Source organism: Rhinopithecus roxellana, chromosome 9 (assembly GCF_007565055.1).
Source record: "Rhinopithecus roxellana isolate Shanxi Qingling chromosome 9, ASM756505v1, whole genome shotgun sequence".
NCBI lineage: Eukaryota > Metazoa > Chordata > Mammalia > Primates > Cercopithecidae > Rhinopithecus > Rhinopithecus roxellana.
Genome location: NC_044557.1, coordinates 141,055,692 through 141,074,840, shown reverse-complemented (window position 1 = coordinate 141,074,840; position 19,149 = coordinate 141,055,692). Strand labels below are relative to the sequence as shown.

The window sequence follows — 19,149 nt, the reverse complement described above, 5'->3', positions numbered from 1 at the left end:
TCTAATTGGGGTGCCTGAAAGTGACGGGGAAAATGGAACCAAGTTGGAAAACACTCTTCAGGATATCATCCAGGAGAACTTCCCCAACCTAGTAGGGCGGGCCAACATTCAAATTCAGGAAATACAGAGAACACCACAAAGATACTCCTCAAGAAGAGCAACTCCAAGACACATAATTGCCAGATTCACCAAAGTTGAAATGAAGGAAAAAATCTTAAGGGCAGCCAGAGAGAAAGGTCGGGTTACCCACAAAGGGAAGCCCATCAGACTAACAGCAGACCTCTCGGCAGAAACTCTACAAGCCAGAAGAGAGTGGGGGCCGATATTCAACTTTCTTAAAGAAAAGAATTTTCAACCCAGAATTTCATATCCAGCCAAACTAAGTTTCATCAGTGAAGGAGAAATAAAATCCTTTACAGATAAGCAAATGCTTAGAGATTTTGTCACCACCAGGCCTGCCTTACAAGAGACCCTGAAGGAAACCCTAAACATCGAAAGGAACAACCGGTAGCAGCCATTGCAAAAACATGCCAAAATGTAAAGACCATCGAGGCTAGGAAGAAACTGCATCAACTAACGAGCAAAATAACTAGTTAATATCATAATGGCAGGATCAAGTTCACACATAACAATATTAACCTTAAATGTTAATGGACTAAATGCTCCAATTAAAAGACACAGACTGGCAAACTGGATGAAGAGTCAAGACCCATCAGTCTGCTGTATTCAGGAGACCCATCTCACATGCAGAGACATACATAGGCTCAAAATAAAGGGATGGAGGAAGATCTACTAAGCAAATGGAGAACAAAAAAAAGCAGGGGTTGCAATCCTAGTCTCTGATAAAATAGACTTTAAACCATCAAAGATCAAAAGAGACAAAGAAGGCCATTACATAATAGTAAAGGGATCAATTCAACAGGAAGAGCTAACTCTCCTAAATATATATGCACCCAATATAGGAACACCCAAATTCATAAAGCAAGTCCTTAGAGACTTACAAAGAGACTTAGACTCCCATACAATAATAATGGGAGACTTCAACACTCCACTGTCAACATTAGACAGATCAATGAGACAGAAAGTTAACAAGGATATCCAGGAATTGAACTCATCTCTGCACCACGCGGACCTAATAGACATCTATAGAACTCTCCACCCCAAATCAACAGAATATACATTCTTCTCAGCACCACATCACACTTAGTCCAAAATTGACCACATAGTTGGAAGTAAAGCACTCCTTAGCAAATGCAAAAGAACAGAAATTATAACAAACTGTCTCTCAGACCACAGTGCAATCAAACTAGAACTCAGGACTAAGAAACTCAATCAAAACCACTCAACTACATGGAAACTGAACAACCTGCTCCTGAATGACTACTGGGTACATAACGAAATCAAGGCAGAAATAAAGATGTTCTTTGAAACCAATGAGAACAAAGATACAACATACCAGAATCTCTGGGACACATTTAAAGCAGTGTGTAGAGGGAAATTTATAGCACTAAATGCCCACAAGAGAATGCTGGAAAGATCTAAAATTGACATTCTAACATCACAATTAAAAGAACTGGAGAAGCAAGAGTAAACACATTCAAAAGCTAGCAGAAGGCAAGAAATAACTAAGATCAGAGCAGAACTGAAGGAGATAGAGACACAAAAAACCCTCCAAAAAATCAATGAATCCAGGAGTTGGTTTTTTGAAAAGATCCACAAAATTGACAGACTGCTAGCAAGACTAATAAAGAAGAAAAGAGAGAAGAATCAAATAGATGCAATAAAAAATGATAAAGGGGATATCACCACCGACCCCACAGAAATACAAACTACCATCAGAGAATACTATAAACACCTCTACGCAAATCAACTAGAAAATCTAGAAGAAATGGATAATTTCCTGGACACTTACACTCTTCCAAGACTAAACCAGGAAGAAGTTGAATCCCTGAATAGACCAATAGCAGGCTCTGACATTGAGGCAATAATTAATAGCCTACCAACCAAAAAAAGTCCAGGACCAGATGGATTCACAGCTGAATTCTACCAGAGGTACAAGGAGGAGCTGGTACCATTCCTTCTGAAACTATTTTAATCACTAGAAAAAGAGGGAATCCTCCCTAACTCATTTTATGAGGCCAACATCATCCTGATACCAAAGCCTGGCAGAGACACAACAAAAAAAGAAAATTGTAGACCAATATCCCTGATGAACATCGATGCAAAAATCCTCAATAAAATACTGGCAAACCGGATTCAGCAGCACATCAAAAAGCTTATCCACCATGATCAAGTGGGCTTCATCCCTGGGATGCAAGGCTGGTTGGTTCAACATTCGCAAATCAATAAACGTCATCCAGCATATAAACAGAACCAAAGACAAGAACCACATGATTATCTCAATAGATGCAGAAAAGGCTTTTGACAAAATTCAACAGCCCTTCATGCTAAAAACGCTCAATAAATTCGGTATTGATGGAACGTACCTCAAAATAATAAGAGCTATTTATGACAAACCCACAGCCAATATCATACTGAATGGGCAAAAACTTGAAAAATTCCCTTTGAAAACTGGCACAAGACAGGGATGCCCTCTCTCACCACTCCTATTCAACATAGTCTTGGAAGTTCTGGCTAGGGCAATCAGGCAAGAGAAAGAAATAAAGTGTATCCAGTTAGGAAAAGAAGAAGTCAAATTGTCCCTGTTTGCAGATGACATGATTGTATATGTAGAAAACCCCATTGTCTCAGCCCAAAATCTCCTTCAGCTGATAAGCAACTTCAGCAAAGTCTCAGGATACAAAATTAATGTGCAAAAATCACAAGCATTCTTATACACCAGTAACAGACAAACAGAGAGCCAAATCTTGAATGAACTTCCATTCACAATTGCTTCCAAGAGAATAAAATACCTAGGAATCCAACTTACAAGGGATGTGAAGGACCTCTTCAAGGAGAACTACAAACCACTGCTCAGTGAAATAAAAGAGGACACTAACAAATGGAAGAACATACCATGCTCATGGATAGGAAGAATCAATATCATGAAAATGGCCATACTGCCCAAGGTTATTTCTAGATTCAATGCCATCCCCATCAAGCTACCAATGAGTTTCTTCACAGACTTGGAAAAAACTGCTTTAAAGTTCATATGGAACCAAAAAAGAGCCCGCATTGCCAAGACAATCCTAAGTCAAAAGAAGAAAGCTGGAGGCGTCACGCTACCTGACTTCAAACTATACTACAAGGCTACAGTAACCAAAACAGCATGGTACTGGTACCAAAACAGGGATATAGACCAATGGAACAGAACAGAGTCCTCAGAAATAATACCACACATCTACAGCCATCTGATCTTTGACAAACCTGAGAGAAACAAGAAATGGGGAAAGGATTCCCTATTTAATAAATGGTGCTGGGAAAATTGGCTAGCCATAAGTAGAAAGCTGAAACTGGATCCTTTCCTTACTCCTTATACGAAAATTAATTCAAGATGAATTAGAGACTTAAATGTTAGACCTAATACCATAAAAACTCTAGAAGAAAACCTAGGTAGTACCATTCAGGACATAGGCATGGGCAAGGACTTCATGTCTAAAACACCAAAAGCAACGGCAGCAAAAGCCAAAATTGATAAATGGGATCTCATTAAACTAAAGAGCTTCTGCACAGCAAAAGAAACTACCATCAGAGTGAACAGGCAACCTACAGAATGGGAGAAAATTTTTGCAATCTACTCATCTGACAAAGGGCTAATATCCAGAATCTACAAAGAACTCAAACAAATTTACAAGAAAAAAACAAACCCTATCAAAAAGTGGGCAAAGGATATGAACAGACATTTCTCAAAAGAAGACATTCATACAGCCAACAGACACATGAAAAAATGCTCATCATCACTGGCCATCAGAGAGATGCAAATCAAAACCACAAGGAGATACCATCTCACACCAGTTAGAATGGCAATCATTAAAAAGTCAGGAAACAACAGGTGCTGGAGAGGATGTGGAGAAATAGGAACACTTTTACACTGTTGGTGGGATTGTAAACTAGTTCAACCATTATGGAAAACAGTATGGCAATTCCTCAAGGATCTAGAACTAGATGTACCACATGACCCAGCCATCCCACTACTGGGTATATACCCAAAGGATTATAAATCATGCTGCTATAAAGACACATGCACACGTATATTTATTGCGGCACTATTCACGATAGCAAAGACTTGGAATCAACCCAAATGTCCATCTGTGACAGACTGGATTAAGAAAATGTGGCACATATATACCATGGAATATTATGCAGCCATAAAAAAGGATGAGTTTGCGTCCTTTGTAGGGACATGGATGCAGCTGGGGGGGCTGTAGGGACATGGATGTAGGGACATGGATGCAACCATCATTCTCAGCAAACTATCACAAGAACAGAAAACCAAACACCGCATGTTCTCACTCATAGGTGGGAACTGAACAATGACATCACTTGGACTCGGGAAGGGGAACATCACACATTGGGGCCTATCATGGGGAGGGGGGAGGGGGGAGGTATTGCATTGGGAGTTATACCTGATATAAATGACGAATTGATGGGTGCTGACGAGTTGATGGGTGCAGCACACCAACATGGCACAAGTATACATATGTAACAAACCTGCATGTTATGCACATGTACCCTACAACTTAAAGTATAAAAAAAAAAAAAAATCAGATCTTGTGAGACTTATTCACTATCACAACAACAGCATGGGAAAAACCAGCCCCCATGGTTCAATTACCTCCCACTGGGTCCCTCCCATGACATGTGGGGGTTATCACACTTCAAGGTAAGATTCGGGTGAGACACAGAGCCAAACTATATCACCTTGCTACTGCTCTATAATAAAGTTCATGGAATATTCCAAATCTTTGTTGTCATTTCAACAATTTTCACAGCATCTTCACCAGGATTAGACCACATCTCAAGAAACCATTTTCTTTGCTCATTCACAGAGGCAAGTCCTCGGCAAGTTTTAACATGAAATTGCAGCAATTCAGTCTTATCTTTAGGCTCCATTTCTAATTGCAGTTTTCTTGCTATTTCACCACCTCTGCAGCTACTTCCATCACTGAAATCTTGAATAGCTTGAGGTCATCCATGAAAGCTGGAATTAACTTTTCCAAACTCCTGCTAATGTTGATATTTTTACCTCTTCCCATGAATCACAAATGTTCTTAATGGCATCTAGAATGGTATATCCTTTCCAGAAAGTTTTCAATTCACTTTGCCCAGATCCATCAGAGGAATCACTATCTATGGCAGCCATACATAGCCTTATAAGATGTATTTCTTAAATAATAAGATGTGAAAGTCAAAATTACTCCTTGATCCATGGACTACAGAATGGATGCTGTGTTAGCTGGCATAAAAACATTCATCTCCTTGTAAATCTCCATCAGACCTCTTGGGTGACTCGGTACATTGTCAATGAGCAGTAATATTTTGAAACAAATGTTTTTTTCTAACCAGTCGGTCTCAATAGTGAGTTTAAAGTATTCAGTAAACCATGCTACAAACAGATGTGTTGTCATCTAGGCTTTGCTGTTCCCCTTACATAACACAAGTAGATTTAGCATAATTCTTAAGGGCCCTAGTGTTTTCAGAATGGTAAATGAGCACTGCCTTCAACTTCAAGTCACCAGCCGCATTAGCCCCTAACAAAAGGGCCAGCCTATCCTTTGAAGTTTTGAAGCCAGACATTGACTTCTCTGTAACTATCAAAGTCCTAGATGGTATCTTCTTCCAATAAAAGGCTATTTCATCTCCATTGAAAATCTGAGACTTAAATGTTAGACCTAATACCATAAAAACCCTAGAAGAAAATCTAGGTAGTACCATTCAGGACATAGGCATGGGCAAGGACTTCATGTCTAAAACACCAAAAGCAACGGCAGCAAAAGCCAAAATTGACAAATGGGATCTCATTAAACTAAAGAGCTTCTGCACAGCAAAAGAAACTACCATCAGAGTGAACAGGCAACCTACAGAATGGGAGAAAATTTTTGCAATCTACTCATCTGACAAAGGGCTAATATCCAGAATCTACAAAGAACTCAAACAAATATACAAGAAAAAAACAAACAACCCTATCAAAAAGTGGGGAAAGGATATGAACAGACATTTCTCAAAAGAAGACATTCATACAGCCAACAGACACATGAAAAAATGCTCATCATCACTGGCCATCAGAGAAATGCAAATCAAAACCACAATGAGATACCATCTCACACCAGTTAGAATGGCAATCATTAAAAAATCAGGAAACAACAGTTGTTGGAGAGGATGTGGAGAAATAGGAACACTTTTACACTGTTGGTGGGATTGTAAACTAGTTCAACCATTATGGAAAACAGTATGGCAATTCCTCAAGGATCTAGAACTAGATGTACCATATGACCCAGCCATCCCACTACTGGGTATATACCCAAAGGATTATAAATTATTATACTACAAAGACACCTGCACACGTATGTTTATTGCAGCACTATTCACAATAGCAAAGACTTGGAATCAACCCAAATGTCCATCTGTGACAGATTGGATTAAGAAAATGTGGCACATATACACCATGGAATACTATGCAGCCATAAAAAAGGATGAGTTTGCGTCCTTTGTAGGGACATGGATGCAGCTGGAAACCATCATTCTTAGCAAACTATCACAAGAAGAGAAAACCAAACACCGCATGTTCTCACTCATAGGTGGGAACTGAACAATGACATCACTTGGACTCGGGAAGGGGAACATCACACATTGGGGCCTATCATGGGGAGGGGGGAGGGGGGAGGGATTGCATTGGGGAGTTATACATGATATAAATGATGAATTGATGGGTGCTGACGAGTTGATGGGTGCAGCACACCAACATGGCACAAATATACATATGTAACAAACCTGCACGTTATGCACATGTACCCTAGAACTTAAAGTATAATAAAAAAGAAAAAAAAAGAAAAAAAGAAAATCTGTTGTTCAGTGTAACCACCTTCATCAATTATCCTAGCTACATCTTCTAGATCACCTGCTACACCTTGTACATCATCATTTCCCACTTCACCTTGCACTTTTATGTTATGGAGACGGCTTCTTTCCTTAAACCTCATGAACCAATCTTTGCTAACTTCCAACTTTTCTGCTACAGCTTCCTTACTTTTCTCAACTTTAAAAGAATTGATGATAGTTAAGGCCTTACTCTGGATTAAGCTCTGTCTTAAGGGAATGTTGTAGTTTGGTCTTCTATACAGACCACTAAAACTTGCTCCATCTCAGCAGTAAGGCTGTTTTGTCTTCTCATAATCTGTGTGTTCACAAAGAGCACTTTCAGTTTCCGTCAAAAACTTTTCTGCTGCATTCACAACTTGGCTAACTGTTTGCACAAGAGGCCTATCTTTTGGCTTATGTGGTATTTCAACATGCCTTCCTCATTAAGCTTAATCCTTTGCAGCTTTTGATTTAAAGTGAGAGATGTGCAACTCTTTCTTCCACCTAACACTTAGAGGCCATTCTAGGGTTAGTAACTGACCCAATTTCAGTATTTTTGTGACTCAGGGAACAAGGAGGCCTGAGGAGAGGGAAAGAGACTAGGGAACAGCTGGTCCATGGACTAAACCACACATAACATTTATTCTTTGCTGTCTTATATGGGTGTGGTTCATGGTGCATGGTACAATTACAACAGCAAGGTCAAACATAACTGATCACAGATTACCATAATATACAATAGTAATGAAAAAGCTTGAAATATTAAAAGAAATATCAAAATGTGACACAGAAACATTAAGTAAGCATATAATGTTGGAAAAATGGTGCCAACAGATTTGCTCAATTCAGTGTTTCCCCAAACCTTGAACTTGTAAAAAATGTAGTATCTGTGAAGCACAAGAAAATGAAGCACAACAAAACGTATGCCTATATGCATCTGGCAAATTCTTCAATATTCTGGGTAAAAGCAAGCATATCCTCACATCTCAAGATATGCTGCCTTGAGAAAAGAGGCTGGAAAAGATATAAAGAAACATAATAATGTATGACTATTTGCGATTATTATAGATATGAAAGAGATACAAAATTTGTCTAACTAGTTTTCCACTCCAGAGTAATACTCAAATATGTTGCTTGAAGCTTCTTAAGACAAACAAATCATAAAATAAGATCATGTCTTCTGCACAATTAAGTAAAACACTGAAGTATGTTAAGCAATCTAATCATTTTTTTATTCTGGGCCTGAAAAACAAGGCAGTTCTAGAACAAAAATTTTTCCTACTAATAAAAATAGAGCTTTAAGGCTAAAACTTTGAGGTTCTAATCAGAATCATCTCTTTATAATATATATAATGGTCAAAGCCACAGTCCACTAAAAAATTTGGCAACCCAAACTTACACAATTAAAATAAATACAGTGCCACGTGACCTGATCTCCCAAAGCCTGGAATTTTGACCTTTACTGAAGTCATCCCAATTCAAATGCTAAAAATAACTGCTTTAGCTGAACAAAATATCAAACTCAATTCTCAGTGTATGTTCCATACAAATATTTAGCATGAGCTTATTTATTCAACAAATAGATATTGTGCCTATCAGGCTATGACGCTTACCAGGCAATGAAGATATAAAGGTGACAAAGATGAACACAGTGCCTCTCCTTAAGGGGCTTAAGACAAGTAAAGAAGACAAACAATGACTAAATAATTACAAAAAAGTCATTATCTGAAAGTAGAGAGAGATATTTCAACAAATCTATGGAGTCAGGGAAGGCCTTCCGAGTTCAGAGCTAATGTCTTTGACATAAAAATCTTCAAGGCTATCATATAAGAGAACCGTATTTCTGTAAATTACTGTTGCTCACTTCCATCAGTTAAATTATTCTTATAACACATACAGGTTAATTTACATGCCAGGCTTATGCTCAGCAGCATATTATACTTAAAAGAGATTTTATAAATCAGAAGTTCTTAGCTATAGTTTTAAACATCGAAATGAATCATTTCTAACACTTCAGGAAAATCAAAAACAATAAATGGGCTGGGTGTAGTGGCTCACGACTGTATTCCCAGTACTTTGGGAAGCTCAGGCAGGCGGAACTTGAGGTCAGGAGTTTCAGAGCAGCTTGGCTAACATAGTGAAACCCTGTCTCTACTAAAAATATAAAAAACTTAGCTGGTCACGGTGGCAGGCGCCTGTAATCCTAGCTACTTGGGAGGCTAAGGTGGAACAATCGCTTAAACCTGGGAGGAAGAAGTTCCAGTGACAGAGATCACGCCACTGCACTCCAGCTTGGGCAATGGGGCGACACTATGTCTCAAAATAATAATAATAATAATAATAATAATAATAATAATAATAAATGAAGTGGCAGCATAGGTTTAAAATAAAATTTCTTTTTCTTTTTTGAGACAAGTCATGCCCTGTCCCCTAGGCTGAAATGGTATGGTGCAATAATAGCCCACAGCAGCCTTGAATTCCTGGGCTCACGTGATTCTCCTATCTCAGCCCCACTGAGTAGCTGGGACTACAGGTACATGCCACTAAAATAATATTTCTGAAAAATGGCAGATTGACCCCACGATTCTCTTTCAACATCTTCGTCCCCTAACCACATTAAATTCACACTAAAGGAGTATGAAAAGGTAAAAATACAAAAGAGCTAAGATACAGAAAAGGAGTGGAAACTAAAACACTCAAGATAATTTATAAAATTTTTACAAAATTGAAGAGATGGAGGAGTCATAACTGACTTAAGAGAACAGAGGCACTACCTGAGTTCTGCAGAGAAGACCAAATGGAAGTAAGGTATTAATATTTGCTATACAGAATCCCAAAATGGACAAGGCCTTGGGAACTATGGAGCTATGGAGTCAGAGTAAGTAGTGGGGCTAAAAGCAGAGGATGAGATAACAATACCTAAGTATATCAGCAGATACTCACTAACATACATACTCTTACATACATGTGCACATGTGTCTGCTTCCAGAAGACTACAGCACCTCCCATCTCTCCTATTTTTTGTAGAAGTTCAACAGCATCAGAGAAAAAGAGCTATAAAATACTGACATTTGGACGCTACATTAATAAAAAACCCAGATCACCAAACGAAAGGACATGTTATGCACAGAGACCTTCTGAGAGGTTCTCAAGTAACAGACAGGTACCAATCACAAATATGTGAGGAAAACCTCCAAAATGAAAGCAAGAGCTTACAGAATCAAACAGAAATAAAAAGGAACCTGGAAGAAAAAAAGCAATGCACAGAGAAGGCCAAAGTTATAATTTATATCCTTAGAAGGCAAAACAAAGTTATAATTTATAGCCTTAGAAGGCAAAACAAAGATATAATTTATATCCCTACAGCAAAAAGAGAAAATATAGCAGCCATGAAGCAAAATAGAATGCTATAACTCATGAACATCAGAGAACACAAAATCGTTCTTTGAATTAAAAAAGTAGAACAGTAGAAATAAAAAAAAATTCAGTAGGAAGGTTGTAAGATAAAGTCTAGGATATCTCCTATAAAAACAAACAGACGAAAAGATTTTTAAAAAATGAAATATAAGAATGATTAGAATTAGATTAGGATCTGTCAGGAAATTTAACTTCAAACAAACAGCAGTTCCCAGAAAAAGAGAACAGAAAGAGGGAGAAGAGAAAAATCATTAAAGAAATAATACAAGAAAATTACACAGAATTTTTTAGACATGGATTTCCATATTGAAAGGCCTCTTAAAAACCTAGTACAATCAATGAAAAAATACCCACACCGAAGCTCATTACTGCGAAAATTTCAAGTACCAGAGATAAAGAGAAGATCATAACAGTTTTTGGAGAGGGAAATACAAAAGACACGACAATCAGAATGCAGGACTAGAGGCTAGGGAAGGGTAAGACACAGGACTTTAGCATTATTTGACTTCTAAAACAACGAACAGAAATTTTCATAAACATTAAGCAATAATAACATAAGTGCACAAAAGTAGACAATAAATAAATGGAAAATATATATATATAGAGAGAGAGAGAGAGAGAAAGAGAAATTGAGAGAGAGAGAGAGATGGAGTTTCGCTCTTGTCACCCAGGCTGGAGAGCAGAGGTGTGATTTTGGCTCACTGCAACTTCTGCCTCCCAGGTTCAAGGGATTCTCCTGTCTCAGCCTCGCCAGTAGCTGAGATTACAAGCGCCCACCACCACGTGCCCAGCTGATTTTTGTATTTTTAGTAGAGATGAGGTTTCGCCATGTTGGCCAGGCTTGTCTCGAACTCCTGACCTCAGGTGATCTACCTGCCTTGACCTCCCAAAGGGCTGGGATTGCAGGCATAAGCCACCACGCCCACCCAAAAAATAAACGTATTGAACGTTCTTTAGTAGTACCATTGTTTTAAATATACTGTGTTAACTCATTTAACTCTCATAACACCCTAGGAGACTATTAGCCTCATTTCACAGGTGAGGAAACTGGCATTGACAGGTCAAGTAATTTCTCCATAATGACACACAAGTAGCAAGTGGTGGAGTCAAAGTTCTAGTTTTCTGAACGTGGTCTTTTTAAAAACTGTGCGATACCATCTTTCAACTGTAAAAGCAAAATTAATTTCAAGAAAGAAAAGAAAATACTACTTGAATTCCCTACCTTGCTGATCTGTTCCCAGCTCAACTATGGTTAATCAAAAGTTCTGTCATCACGAATAACACTATGCTCCTTGCCAAGCCACAAAAGAGTATGTGTATGTGTGAAGGGGGTGGGGGTGGAGGTTTGAGGGTATTTCCTAGTATTTTGAATATTCATGTATAAAAGGACTTTATGTTATGTGCTTGTGATCTGCTGATGGTCCATAAAGCAGATTCTGTAACCTAATTGTACTGACAACCTCCACCAAAGGAACTGATGAACTTACATCAGATCACCACTGTGTATTAAGAAAAGAACAAAGGCTATATAAATTGCATTAAAGTTAAAAACAGCATAGCTCCCTGTTTCCTAAATTATTTTCATCTACGCCTTTCACACTCTTCGAGTCTTGAAAGGAAAATCTCCCTAGACAATTTTCCTAATCATTTACATGACTATTAAATATACTGATGTGACAAAAAAAACCATGCTCCTTTACTCACTGTTGCCTTTCACACACCTTTACCTTATATTATTAACTACATAAGGACAGTTGAACATTTTCATGTGACTTTCTTCTGAAGGAGTTAGCGTCATTCACAGCCTCCTACATTTGCTACCCTATCCATTTTGTGTTTTATTGTACCTACTGATGGGATTCTGGCTTTAGTCGGGGAGAGAAAGAGAGAGAAATACATGTCTCTTTTTCAACAATTTTTTTTTTTTTCTTTTCCAACCTGGTAACATCATCATTCCTTGGGTATAAGGAGGTTAGCATGCAGGTTTAGCATTTCCTTTCTTGGGACTAATAAATTCCCATATGCTAATGCAGTGGCTTTTGAGATCTCAGACCACTGCTTCGAAACTCATCCTAATGCAACAGACCTCCTGGGTCATTTGCTGTCGCCCTGCGCAATCTAGGTGTTCCTTTCCCCCACACCTACAGCGGTCCACTTTCTGCCTGTCATGTCCTTCATTTCTGAATCTTTTTTGTAAGAGGGGAGGGGTGCTGGTTTTGGGTTTGTAACGATACTTGGTAGCTGCAGCCACCTTTAAGGTCCTGATGCATCAGTGACAGCATCACCTGTTTTCCCAACACGTGGGTGACCGGATCCCAGGCTGTCCGGTCTAGGTGTCAGCCTCGCTCACGGGAAGTTCCCCACCCGCGGCCACAGCGCCCGCACCGTCCCACATCCTCCAGGGTCCTGCGCACCAGGCACGAAGGTCACAGCCCCCGCGCAGGAGTGACGCGCGCCCGCGTACTCACCGTCTCCTTGGCAGCCGCCACCGGGATGGGCAGCATCCCCCGGCCCCGGGGCGGGTCCTCGGGCTCCGCGACCGCGTTCTCCGAGGGCCGCCCGGTCGCCGTCGAGCGGGCCCTGGGGTCCCCGTATAGCTGGTAGCACACCAGGCCGACCAGCCCCCCGCCGGCCGCCGCCGCCACGCTCAGCTCCCCCCAGCGCCGCCGCCGCCTCCACGCCGCCTCCGCCACAGCCCTCTCCTCATCCTCCCGGGAGGAGAAGGGCCGGCCAGGAAGGCCCGGGGCCGCCCCCGCAGGCCGCCCCCACGGCCCAAGGAGGGGCTGGTGAGCGCAGAGTGGAGGCAGCAGCCGGGGTGGCGGCCACAGGAGCCTTCGCAGCGCAGCCATCGCTGTGGCTGCCCACTTCAGAGCTGGGAGGGGGCGGAGAACGGAGGGGCGGGGGCGGAGGGGGGGCGCCGAAGCCTCGCGAGAAGTCGGTTCCGCGAGCTTCGCGGCCGGCCGAGAGCGACCCGTATACTCGCGCGGCCACGGGGACCCGCGACGCCACCTTCAGCGCAGGGGACTCCGGGCTCGGCCGGGGAAGAGCCTAGAAGAGGCGGCGGATCCCGGCTGCTCCACGGCCCCGAACCCCCAGCCCAACCACGCAGTCATAAATTACCGCACCGGCCCCGGCGACACCTGGCTACGCGGCAGGGCGACACCTCGGGCACAGCGGAGTCAGCAGAACTGAGGCGTGACAGAGTGCGGGGCTGCCGGGCGCCCCAGGCTGTCTGGGGCCCGTGCCGCTGCTACGGGTGGGGTGGGTCTCCGAGCAGGAGTCAGCGCCCGTCTGGGACACTCACATCCCCTAACGGTCTCCTGACCTCCAGACTCAAGGTCGTGAACGATTTGCAATTGTATCTTCACATATATGACAAAAATGAGGTATAAGCATTTGGCTCAAGTCATAACGATTGCAAATTAAGGCAAACAGTTTGACGACTCAAAGGCAGCTTTGATGGGAGAAGGCTAATGCTGTTTTTTAGAAACATTAGCACACCCGCGGTCACTTAATTCAACAAATCGGAACTGTCTTGTGTCTATAAAACGAAGGATTTAAAAACTTCTGTGAATAAGATAAAATCTTGAATGATACCCTGATTTTTGAGGGAAGGGCTGTTGATACAAATATAAAATACAGAAATGATAAGCGTATTGTGTCATCTTTTTGTTTTTGCTATACTTTTTGTTTGCTATATTGTCAGTATCAGTTTTTATGAGAAAGTGCAGATGAAGTTCCTATCAGTTTCTCTCCCCAGACCCCGATTTCGGTAACTTGAATTATGTTAGCTTTCTTCTTCATAGTATGGAATGGTGCCGGGAGCCCCTAAAATATTGTGGATCTAAGGGGATAGACAACTAAATACAGTGGTCTCAGTAGGGCTGCAGTGACAAGAGAATACAAGATCAGTTGATTCTGGCAATTATAAAGACTAAAGGCTTTCAGTGACGACTAAATGAGTTTTTTTCTAGCTCATGTCCTGCAATTTCTATTCCTAACACCTTGCATGTAAGTAGCCCATCAGGTACACCCCGTTACCTCTTGTTTTGATAGAGGTTAATGGCATTTTGCTTTCTTAAAGCTGCTAAAAGTGATAAAAAGAAAAATCTTCTGTAGCACATGAACAAATTGTGTCTATTTTAAAACCCGTCTCTGGGTTTTTTTCAGTTTCAGCCTGTTGGTTTTATGTAATCAATGCCTAAGGAAGACTCGGTGATAGCTTCTTGCTTTATCACCAAATTTTCCTCCATTTATGCTTTCTCTATATTCTGGAAAATGTTAGTTTCCCCAAATTAATTATTTTCTGGGTAATAATTATATATATTATATATAACATAATAATTATATTGACCGGGCGCGGTGGCTCACGCTTGTAATCCCAGCACTTTGGGAGGCCGAGACAGGCAGCATGAGGTCAGGAGATCGAGCCCATCCTGGCTAACACAGTGAAACCCGTCTCTACTAAAAATATAAGAAATAAAAAGACAGGTGTGGTGGCATGCGCTTGTAGTCCCCACTACTCAGGAGGCTGGGGTGGGAGAATCGCTTGAACCCGGGAGGTGGAGGTTGCAGTGAGCTGAGACTGCGCCGCTGTACTCCAGCCTGGGTGACAGAGCGAAACTCTGTCTCAAAATAATAATAATAATAATAATAATAATAATAATAATAATAGTTCTGACATTGTTTACTTTGAACTGAACATGATTTCCTGATTTTCTCGTAAATTCTCAGTATAGCCTAATGTTGGAATTCTTGGACAGACTTATCAATTTTTATTAGTTGCATGTTAAAAGCTGAGTAGCTCTAGGTGAAAGAGCGAGGCTCTGTCTCAAAAAAAAAAAAAAAAAAAAAAAAAAAAAAAAAGCTAAGTAGCTCTAAACAGGATTAGGGAGGTAATACAATAACATCACATTACAGATGAGGAAAATGGCATTCTTTGTCTAAGGTGACAAATACACAGACGTATAGATTTCTATGTAGTGTCTCTACAGTTTTCTAAATTTGATAGAGCTCCTGCAAACATGCAAACAATTTCTCTGGTTAGAAGCTAAGTACTGATGTGAGAAGGGCTAAGTTGAGGTGTGTAGAGCAGTCAGAGAGCTTTGGATAAAATACCTCTCATGTGCAAAAGTAACTTTACTAATAATTTTCAACAGTACCTTCCCTCTAAAGGCCAAATTTCCTTAAGAATAGTTACTGTTTTCTTCCCATGTTTGATGCTCTTTAACTATAGCTACACAAAAATAACCAAATTCCCTTGTTATGTGGATATTTTTCTGAGTTTAATTTCCAGAGGAAAATTTTTTAAAAAATGCGATATTAGAAATTTGGAATCTTTTTTTTTTGAAATTTCAGATATTGTTGGACCAATATAGAGTCAGCCCAATATCCCTTATCTTTTATGTCAGTTCTACTGAGCATTAAGAATAACCCCCAAAATGCCCCTACTCCACAGTGAGAGCCCACACCTTGAAATAAATATCCACTTAACATTCACTATGGTCTAGATAAAAAGAAATATTGTGAAACATTAAAAATGTTTAAAACAGCGGGAATTCAGCCAAAAAGCGTTTTTTAGGAAAGCATATACCTCGGTGGATAAGTAATAAATTAGAAGTCAAGAAACCTGGACTCTAGCCTTGGATTTTCTACATTTTAGTTATAATGCTTTGGAAGCCACAGTCTCTAAAATAGTGGAGTTGAAATCGGTGATCACCTCTGAACGCATGTTTCTAACGAAGTAAAATGCTCCAAGTATATCAGTAAACCATAGAAAGATACTTCATAGCATTTTTCATATATCATTTCTCTTCTGAAAATCTACACTTGGCCTGTGATTGCTTTCTTCTTTCAACTTAAAATTCCATCCCCTGACCACACAGGGTAATGTCTGTAATCCCAGCACTTTGGGTGGCCAAGCTGAGTTGATCACTCAGGAGTTCGAGACCAACCTGGGCAACATGGCAAAACTCCATCTCTACAAAAAATACAAAAATTAGCCAGGCATGGTGGTGCATGCCTATGGTCCCAGCTACTTGGGAGGCTGAAATGGAAGGATTGCTTGAAGCAGAGAAAAGGAGGTTGCAGTGAGCCATCATTGAGCCACTGCATTCCAGCCTGGGTGACAGAGCAAAACTCTGTTTAAAAAAAAAAAGAAAAAGAAAAAAAAATTAATTCCCTTATCTAATTATTTTGAGCTTCTGCATTTAAAATTGCAAATATATTAGTAATTTTGAAAAGTTTGAAAATGTAAAATATAAGTGTAATAGGCAGGAATGTCTTGTTTAACAAAACTTCTATTGAAATAGACTGCTTTCCTTATTTTGGTCATTGTGACCTCCAGATTCTTGACTAGTTAAAAGAGTAGCAGTTATATCTGAGATCTATATTAGGGTACATGAACCGCCCCATCTCCAGGTCCACTCAAGTCTACCAGCAGAGAGCAAGGCTGCAACCATCTTCGTCCCTCTTGGGAAAGTTGTGGTCAATTTCTCAAATTGTCTCCCACTTTCGATGGTGTCTTCCTTAGGGGAAAATTGACAAAGGAGACAGTGTTGGGGAAGGTATGTTCTTGTTCTGTTTTCTTCAAAGTGCTAGCCACCAGCAGTCTGGAACTCAACTCCTCAGCCTCCAGGGCTATGGATACCAAGTTACCCAAGACACTGAGGGTCTGTTCTCTGTTTTGATGAGCTCTCACTCCCAACTACTGTGATCTGCCTCTCACCCTTTTTCCATTAGGCAAAGCCAAGCTGAGTGTAAGCAACATGAGGCCAGGGCATGCATCTTCTAGCCCAGTTCCTGGCACACATTAGGACCTCAATTATACTTACTAAATGAAAGGCAACGTCTTGAGAAGAGGGGAAGGTAGAGGCCAATACAGGAAGGCAAGTTAGGAGACAAGGAAACACAGTGGGGCATCAGACACTAAAGAAGCTGACAAAGCCAGCAGCACATCTATCAGGAAATGCAATCAACACAGATGGGAGGCCAAAGGGAAGAATCAAGGGATTGGCAAAGAAGGATCAGAGACAGAGTGTGGGCTGGGTAAAGTGGCTCACACCTATAATCCCAGCACTTTGGAAGGCCAAAGCAGGAGGATTGTTTGAAGCCAGGAGTTCAAGGCCAGCCACAGCACCATAGTGAGAACCTGTCTCTACAAAAATTAAAATTAAAATTAATTTTAATTAATGGATACAAATAATGTTAGTGATTAGGATGGTGGTTTCCCTAGGTGCAGGGAAGTGACCAGAAGGAATGTGTACAGCTTGAAAAGAGTTCAACTAAGAACAATAAAATTGATTGAAGAATTGGAAACTAAAGGAAAAGTTACATAAGCTTGATATAGCCTGAGGAGATTTAATCAAGGAGTATTTTAATGAACTTCTTTTACTACTTGAAGACTACTAAGAAGACACTATTAGTGATTTTTCTTATTTATTAAGGAAAAGGCCAAAAGGAACTTGGTATTTTAAGCAAACAGCGTAGTGTTTTATCTTCTTTAACTTGCAGCATTTTCTCCTCTGAAATGTCCACATGGACAGACCCAGTAGGTATGTGGTCGTAAGGCCTAGTGCGACCAGTACATACCCTTGTTTCTGGCTCTAACCCCAGACTGTCAGGTGTTGGATGAGGAAATTGCTTCAAGAGCAGATAACCAAATAGAAGGGCAGTCTTCAGAACAGATGGAAAGCTCAGCGTAAAGAGGGAGCCATTAGAGACATCAAGAATAGCCTAAGGTTAGTCAGTATACATACCTGCAGAAGTTCAGTGGGATGGCCAACCAGTTTCATCCCCTGCCAACTTCAGTTGATTGGTATTAGTTATCCAGAACACTGTGCTAAGCAAAATGATCAGGCCAGGCCCAGAATTCACAGAAAAAAGTAGGTGGGTATCTCTGCTAAGATTGGGCTATTAGACTGGGACTGAGTTGAGTTGTTAAGTCCACCATGGTTCTTTGGAAATGCTCTACTAAGTGAAGATAATGCAAACAACAGCAGGAACAGAAAAGCTCAAAAAAATGTCCAAATGTTTTTGTAATATGCATGGGAACATTTAATATCTACCCTGTAACGTTATAGAAGACCGAAAAGAATTTAGAGATAGCTTAGTCTGGGAATTTTGTAATCTTTCTAAGTTTTTGTTGGGGAGTAGTGGGCGTGGGGTGGGGACGGGAGTGCTTAGTAAAAACTGTTTGTCAAAAGAAATCTTATTTCTTAAATCCCAAAATACAAAGTAGATAACAGCACAGTGTCTTTAGTTGAAAAGGAGGGAAATCCGGACCTTGTCCATTTAAAGGCTCCTTTTCAGCTCCCACGGTGGAGACTGAAGTGCCTTTGTAGACTGTTGGGGCTTAAATACCACTAAAATGTACACTCTTTCCACTTTTACTGACGAGGAAACTGAGAGGCTGCCAGGTTAAATAATTTTCTCTGAGTTATACTGCCAGAAATTGAGCCTAGATATTCTGCCCTATGTCTAGACAGTTCCTGTATTAGAATCATCAGAAACTGAGAGAATTTAAAACTGTTTTTCTTAAGGCACACTAATTTGCAAGGAACAGAAAGCAATTACATTAGCTCAAGTAAAAGACACATTTTAAGGATAAAATTGTATAGAATCCAGAGAAAAGTGGTACTATGAGGTGTCAGGAGGTGTGTTAACCAGGTCAGCTCTAGGGACCTACATCACAAGAGCTCAAGGACATTCATTCTA

At 40.5% G+C, this 19,149-nt stretch overlaps 1 protein-coding gene across 2 annotated transcripts in view; it reads right to left on the bottom strand.

Moving 5' to 3' along the window:
• MICU3 (mitochondrial calcium uptake family member 3) overlaps positions 1-13,354 on the bottom strand; it is a 100,904-nt gene extending 87,550 nt beyond the window's left edge. For both annotated transcript variants that reach the window (XM_030938219.1, XM_030938220.1), the window contains exon 1: positions 12,903-13,354. In XM_030938219.1, the coding sequence (XP_030794079.1) occupies positions 12,903-13,283 (381 nt within the window). In that variant the 5' untranslated portion in view covers positions 13,284-13,354. The remainder of the gene's footprint in view (positions 1-12,902) is intronic.
• Between the last annotated feature and the right edge of the window lie 5,795 nt (positions 13,355-19,149).